Source organism: Sinocyclocheilus grahami, unplaced genomic scaffold (genome assembly GCF_001515645.1).
Source record: "Sinocyclocheilus grahami isolate Dianchi unplaced genomic scaffold, SAMN03320097.WGS_v1.1 scaffold14.1, whole genome shotgun sequence".
Classification (NCBI taxonomy): Eukaryota; Metazoa; Chordata; class Actinopteri; order Cypriniformes; family Cyprinidae; genus Sinocyclocheilus; species Sinocyclocheilus grahami.
Window position 1 is genome coordinate 2,850,061 of NW_015505193.1, and position 8,045 is coordinate 2,858,105.

The 8,045-nt window shown below is 37.6% G+C and overlaps 1 protein-coding gene across 2 annotated transcripts in view; it reads left to right on the plus strand.

The window, feature by feature from the left end:
• Window positions 1–8,045, plus strand: part of LOC107600282 (F-BAR and double SH3 domains protein 2-like) — a 102,854-nt gene that overhangs the window by 63,062 nt on the left and 31,747 nt on the right. For both annotated transcript variants that reach the window (XM_016292135.1, XM_016292142.1), the window contains exons 9-10: window positions 2,240–2,362; window positions 2,936–3,031. In XM_016292135.1, the coding sequence (XP_016147621.1) occupies window positions 2,240–2,362; window positions 2,936–3,031 (219 nt within the window). The remainder of the gene's footprint in view (window positions 1–2,239; window positions 2,363–2,935; window positions 3,032–8,045) is intronic.

Below are 8,045 nucleotides of genomic sequence, written 5' to 3' on the forward strand. Positions count from 1 at the left end.
AAATGGGTTTGTTTCTTCATGGAAGCAGATTTGCTCAGCAACGGATGCGCTGCAGTGAATGGGTGCCGTCAGAATGAGAGTCCAAACAGCTGAAAAAAAACATCACAATAATCCACACCACTCCAGTCCAGCAGTTAAAGCTGCATGTTTGTTAAAAATGAGTTAATATTACTTTCTCCACTAAAAAAGATGTCTTGTCTGAATCGGGAGAGAAAAATGCAGATATCAAGCACCGTTCACCGTTTGTAGTGAAAACAGTCCAAAGCAGTTCTAAACAAATTTGTCTGTGGATTTGTTTCATTTTGATGTGAGAGGGCAACAGAAGATGGACTTTTTCTACTAGAGGAAATGTTATTATGGATAGAGGATTTGTATTTTAGCCGGAAGAAATGGTTTGAAGCTAAAAACGCTCGCCTTTATCAGCTGTTTGGACTCTCATTCTGACGCCACCCATTCACTGCAGAGCATCCATTGGGGAGCAGGTGATGTAATTTCTCCAAATCTGATGAAGAAATAAAATCATCTACATCTTGGATGGCCTGAGGGGGAGTAATTTTCATTTCTGGCTGAACTATTACTTTAAAATCTCTTGCAACTTTGAAAGGCGAGAAAACAACAGCAAGCTGGTGCCGCTGCTCTCAGACCACGGCTCTCACACATGGATGTTATGGAGTTTTGAGTGTGGTGGGTGGAGGTAGACATGATCCTATCAGAAGGAAGCACAGCCTCTTTCTCCATCTCTCTCTCATGCATACGGCACTCAAGTGCTTCCTGACAGCGGCGCCACCTGCTGTAACCCGACGGAGCCCGTGAATCCAGACCGGCTCGTGGTCGGGTCTGTGTCATTTCCAGCTCACTCATACAAATCCAAGCCTGTTTCCAAAATACATTCCTTCCCAGTGCTGCTGAACATGGAGGGAGCAGGAGAGAGAGAGAGGGAAAGCAGAGGTTTCGAGTTTTGTTTTTGCACGTTGAGGCCTTGGAATCTGAACTGGCTAACCTTTCCCAGCAGCTGCTGCTGTTTGAACAATCTGCTCTGATCCGAGCGTCACACAGTCCAGAGAAAACACTTGTTTGGCCACAAGGGGGCCGATGGGACGCTCTGTCCTTCTTTCTGTCTCTCATACAAATGCGTTTGGTGTCAGTTAACTGACTATTTTTTTGTTTCTGTTGTTTTGTTTTGTTTTGTCTATTTTTTTCTATCATTTCATTCTGTTGGTTCATTCTGTCATTCTATTGTTCTTTGTGTCTTTCTATCGGTTTCTTTCTATCGTTCTAAATTCCCTATCAATTTTTTTATACGTTTTTAACTCATCATTCCACCATTATCTATTGTTCTTTCTGTCATTCTATCTGTTTGTCGTTTTATCTATCATACTTTGTCATTCTATATTATTTTAATGTCATTGTCAGTTTTCAAACATACCATCTGTCATTCTTTGTCTTTTTTTATCTTTTATCTATTTTTCTGTCATGTTCTTTCAATTCTGCCTGTTCTTTGTATCTGTTTCTTTCAATGCTTTTAAGCTCTGTCATTCTATAGTTTTTTTTAATTCTACCATTATTTTTAATTCTTTTTGTCATTTTATCTGTTGTTCTTTCTATCATTTTCTATATTTCTGGCTTCTTATTCTTTTTTTTATTCTACCATTATCTAACATTGTTTTTAACCATTCTATCTGTCCATCATTGTATTGTTTTTCAATATTTTTCTGTTTATTGCTCTGTCTTTCTGTCATTTTTCTATCATTTTGTCTCATTCATTCTTTATTTTTTGTCGTCTTTATCATTTTGTTCTGTCATTATTTCTATTGCTCTATCATTTCATCATTGTTGTTTCGTTCTGTCTATTGTTCTTTAGATCTTTCTGTCTTAATTCTGTCATAGTTCTTTTGTTTTGCTCCTATTCTACCGTTATCTAATATTCTCTTTCATTCTATCTCATCCATCATTTGTCATTTCTATCATTTGATTATTTTTCTATATTTTTGTCTGTCTTCCCATGTGTCATTCTTTCTATCATTCTATTGTTCTGTCAACCATTCTGTAATTTTTTTATGCTTAAATCTGTCTGTTGTTCTGTCATTCTATTTGTCATTCTTTCTGTCTGTCCATCATTCTATCATTCTCATTTCACTTTTTGGAACCTTTCTGAAAGCACAAGGTCATTTGTTATTTATTCAGTTCAAACACAGACTGTGTAAGCTGTCTCTCTCTCTCTCTCTCTCTCTCTCTCTAGGGTCTGGAGGGGAACGTATATGACCATGTGAAGGATTATCTGATATCCTTTTGTCGGACCGAGCTGGAAGCGTTTCAAGCTGTCCACAGCACCTTCCAGTTCCTGCTGGAGAAGTCCAGTCGAGTGAGTCTCTCTCTTCTTTCTTAGTCTCATCACTCTCTCAATTTCCCTCTTCATTACCAGAAATAGATTCCCTCTGTCAGCGCCTCATTATCGGCTCCCCTATGAAGAAATCATCTCACACACACACATCATTCCTCCACTGCGCTGATAAACACATCTGTCTGAGCACTATTTCACTGCCCAAGGGAGCCTAATTTTACATACCACTATTGTGACGTGTGTGTGTGTAAGAGAGAGAGAGAGTTATGCAAGGATCTTTCCTGCACTAGCTCTTAAAGGGATAGTTCACACAGAAATTATCATTCTGTCATCATTTACTCACCTTCCAACCGACTCAGCTTCCAAACCTGCATGGTGTTCTTTCTTCTGCAGAACACAAAAGATATTTTGAAGAACACTGAAATTCAATTGAAATTGTGTGCACAAAAAAGCACTGAGATGGATTATGTTCCAAGAAGAAAGAAAGAAAGTCCGTTTTGGGGTGAACTCTCCCTTTGAAGGAACATTTTTACATGTCATATAAACTTGCGTTATCTTGATATGTTTGTGAATTAGTTGTGTTGTCATGTCCAGGTGATGCAGGACTTCAACCAGCAGCTGTTCCTGCAGGAGAACCCAGTGTTCCACAAAGCACAAGACTTCCAGTTCCAGCCCAGTGACAGCGATATGGTGAGTTTCACGCATGCGTGTTTATAAACTGCACTGCAATCAAGGAATCATGTACTAATGTTCAAAAGTTTGGGGGCAGTAAGATTTTTATTTTATTTTTTTTCCAGCAGGGTTGCATTATTTATATATATATACAGTGGGGAAAAAAAGTATTTAGTCAGCCACCAATTGTGCAAGTTCTCCCACTTAAAAAGATGAGAGAGGCCTGTAATTTTCATCATAGGTATACCTCAACTATGAGAGACAAAATGAGAAGAAAAAAAATCCAGAAAATCACATTGTAGGATTTTTAAAGAATTTATTTGCAAATTATGGTGGAAAATAAGTATTTGGTCAATAACAAAATTTCATCTCAATACTGTGACTGTAAAGACATTTATAATGTTACAGTTCCAACTTTGTTCATCAAGGAATCCTTAAAAATAAAAAGTATCACAACTTCCACAAAAATATGAAGCAGCACAACTGTTTTTAACATTGATAATAATCAGAAATGTTTCTTGAGCAGCAAATCAGCATATTAGAATGATTTCTGAAGATCATGTGACACTGAAGACTGGAGTAATGATGCTGCAAATACAGCTGCACATCACAGGAATAGATTACAGTTGAAAACAGATATTTTAAATTGTAATAATATTTCACAATATTACTGTTTTTACTGTATTTTGATAAAATAAATGCAGTCTTGGTGAGCAAAAGACACTTCTTTCAGAAACATTAAAAAAATCTTACCAACCCTGAACTTTTGAACATTAGTGTACGTTTACAGAAAAATGTGTTTTATTCGTATAATCACTTTAGATTGAGAATATCTCAATTCTCTATCATCGCAAGTTACAATTTGAACCGTGCTATGGCAGGGAATCCGCCTCTAGTTTTCACATCAACTTCTTATTTTTGGTTGGTTTCATTATTCAGCGCATCAGCGCTCTCTCTTCCTGTCTTTCTCTTGGTCTTCTCTCTGTTTAAAGTTTAAATTGTATTCAAACGTTTAAGATTTTATTCAGCGTTAGCAACGTCATCGACACATACCTCACAACTGTGCCGAAAAAACGCACAAATTTCATCATCACCTTCTATTTTTAGCCTGACATTTCTGAGAGTCTCCGGGAACAGAATCTCTCGTTCCTGTGGTGATGAAGAAACATCCCGCTGTTTAAACTCTCGTCTGTCTCTGCTCGGGCTTTAATCACCACTCGTTTTGGGATCGTTCTCTCGTTATGCTTCAGTTCGGCTCGAGTGTGATTGATATTTAGTTAGTGTTCCTCTTTGTATCTGTCTGCATTCTTCTGTCCTATTTTAAACTTTAGTTTCAATTTAGTGTGCTTTAATGACATAACTAACTTGGTGACATTTTAACATGCTAATTTAATACAGTGTCATACACGGACCTATACATAGATTTTGAAATAAAAACTGATGCTTCCGTCAGAGCAATTCAAGCTTGAAAGTACCGCCTAAATGGGAATCATGTTTGTGTGAGTCTGTGATCAATTCAGCCTGGTCAGTTAAATCTACACCAGACCGTCTCGAGACAGTGACAGGCTTTTGTTAATATGAAATTGAAATATATTGACTTAATATAAGCTAATTTTTATAATGTAAAGAGTTTAATGAACGTTCAAGATTTACATGTCTGTCATAATATGTTAAGGCTGTTTTGAAGGCTTTTCTCAACATTGTTTTGGGTTTATTTAGATTTAATTGTATAAATTATATAAGTATATTTTATTAAATTAATTATATTAATTAGCTAAAGAGTTTTCATAACTGTCATTAAAATTAATGATCTGATTGATGAATTGTTGAAATTCCCATTTTTAACTATAATTTAAATATATTTAAAGTGGTCATATGATGTTGCTAAAAAGAACATTATTTTGTGTATTTGGTGTAATGAAATGTGTTTATGCGATTTAAGGTTCAAAAAACACATTATTTTCTACATACTGTACATTATTGTTTCTCCTCTATGCCCCGCCTTTCTGAAACGCGTCGATTTTTACAAAGCTCATCGTTCTGAAAAGCGAGGTGTGCTGTGATTGGCCAGCTATCCAGCGCGTTGTGATTGGCCGAATACCTCAAGCGTGTGATGGAAATGTTACGACCCTTACCATACTGTCATGCCCTGTCCGACCGGAGCGACGAGACAAAAAAATTGAAACCCATTATAAACGAGGCATTTGTTGCATCCAGTGGGGACATATTTATGGATTATAATGACTTATACTGTCTTTTTTCGCATTGCGTTGCATCGTGTCGCGTAAACATAAAACCATGTCTGCATTTGTGATCAGAGAAATTACAAACATCAAGTGCCCTCTACACTGCCCAAAACTCACGTTTGAATCATCAGTGGCAAATTCTTTAAATTAAAACGTACTTAGTCTGTGAGTCAGAACAGCCGGCATTGTAGTCTACTCTCCCAGGATCAGGAAACAGTCCTCCATAAAATGTGCTGCACACATCTGAATATTTGGGTTGAACTGTTCTGGAACAGTGTTGTAAATACAACTTAACCACTGATTTGTAGTCGTGTCCTCTTTTGGAAAGCCAGACAAAGTAGTTTCACACAGTGGGCTAGAGTGAGTGGAGGCCGGCGGGCCTGAGTGAGCGGCGGCGGGAGGACTTGAGAACGGTGCGACCGGCGGGCTTGCGGCAACCACATGTGACGACCCCGGGCTGGACTCCGCTTCGTTCATGGTGAAAGCCGATCCGGCAATCCACAGTGCGAAGTTGATGTATTTCCTCAGCGACCAGCATGGATCAGCTCCAGACATGACGAAGCGGATATAGTCCTCTTTTGGAAGACCAAACAAAGTAGTTTCGCTTTCACAACGAAACACATAGCGTCTCCACGACATGGCGGCGGCGGGAGCAACAATACTACAGCGAGAATAAAAGTTACGCCGCCTTTCTTTGCGTGAACATTTGGGCGGCGTTATGCAAATCTTCCCACATAGTGAGGTAGACATGTGGGGGCGTGTTAGAACGAGCTGTTTTAGGTAGGCGTGGCTGACTCTTAACTTTTATAAAGAATATCTCTTTGGATTTTAGACTTTAGTCTTTGCAACTTTACAGATCTTCTTTATGCACCAAGAGCTTGTAACACTCCAAAGAGAAAGGAAAAATTTAAATCGCATCATCTGACCCCTTTAAATAAAAGTATTGGAATTACCTTAATAATGCATTTATGTTTAGTGTGAATTTCATTTTAGCACCTTCATTATTGTTAACAAAAAATATAATGTAAATATAACAAATAAAATAATGTTCTATTTCACACAGTTTTTTATAGTTTTATTGTTAGCACTCATGTTATTGCATCCTTAAGATTTATTAATTACTCATTTGTAAGTCACTTTCAATAAAAGCGACTGCTAAATGAAAAAAAAAATTAAAATACAGATACAGCAGTTTCTCTTTACATCTTTATTTTGTGTGGATCATAAAATAATTAAGTATTTTATGATCCATACTTGATATAAGTTAATTAATAATTTGATAAGTTAATTAATATTACTTTATTAAAGGGATAGTTCACCCAAAAAAGAAAATTTGATGTTTATCTGCTTACCCCCAGGGCATCCAAGATGTAGGTGACTTTGTTTCTTCAGTAGAACACAAACAAAGATTTTTAACTCAAAACTGTTGCAGTCTATTAGTCTTATAATGGCAGTCAATGGGTTCCACGGCTTCGAGAGTAAAAAAAAAACATACACAGACAAAACCAAATTAAACCCTGCTGCTCGTGATGATACATTGAGGTCTTAAGACACGAAACGATCGGTCTGTGCAAGAAACTGAATAGTGTTTTTATAATTTTTTACCTCTGATCCACCGCAATGTCTGAGCACCTCACAATGTCCGGTTGTGACGCGTGTACGTGCTCTGGCATAGTAGACATAGATATATATAAGTAGATGCCTCATTAGTGACTGTTTCTATGGGCCGCGATACATTCTAAAATGGAGGACGCGTCAACGTATCTGGAGCAGTCGAATAGGGAATATATACATATCTATGATGGTAGACGCATGTGCGGAAGCGAACTGTCGCGCGTATACGTCACTCATTATTTACACAGTGCAGAGAGATTGTGGACGTGTTCACTGGCTCTGCGATGATCCAAAGATATTTAGAAGTACAGGTCATCACAATGGAAGACGATTTTGATATATCATCAGACAACGTGGAATTTTTTGCCCAACCATATTTATTTGACATCACGCGCCGGATGTTGTGAATGCGCTCAGGACAGTTGGACATTGCGGTGGATCAGAGGTAAAAAATGATATAAATACTGTTCAGTTTCTTGCACAGACCGATCGTTTTGTGTCTTAAGACCTCAATGTATCGTCTCGAGCCACAGGGTTTAATTTGGTTTTATCTGTGTATGTCTTTTTTTACTCTCAAAGCCGTGGAGCCCGTTGACTGCCATTATAAAGACTGACAGACTGCAACGGTTTGAGTTAAAAATATTCGTTTGTGTTATACTGAAGAAACAAAGTCACCTACATCTTGAATGCCCTGGGGGTAAGCAGATAAACATAAAATTTTCATTTTTGGGTGAACTATCCCTTTAACTAATAAAGTAATATTAATTAACTTATATCAAATTATCATCATCTAGCTTCAGATGTCTTTTGTGTGGTTTTGACAGCTGGAATGATCACAGACCACAGTTTTGCTAAAAATTTATTAGTTGAGTAACAGCAATTAATCAATCAGCATTTAATCACTCTCAAACACCCCACAACTAACTGTAAGGTTAGCATTTGCTTTCTCTCTTTATCTTTCTCTCTCTCTTCCTTCCATCTTCCTATAGTTCAGTGTTGAATCCTGTAGTGTAATTGTTCTCTCTCACGGCTCTAGTAGTTAGTAGGTACTGCTTCTGCTAACGTTAACGTCTCTGACATCTTTCTGACTGCTCAGCTGATTCTAACCCTGTTTTTCTGTCCTCTAACAGTCTGTTTCTAACCTTCTCTTAAACCCACCTTGTGTGTGTGTG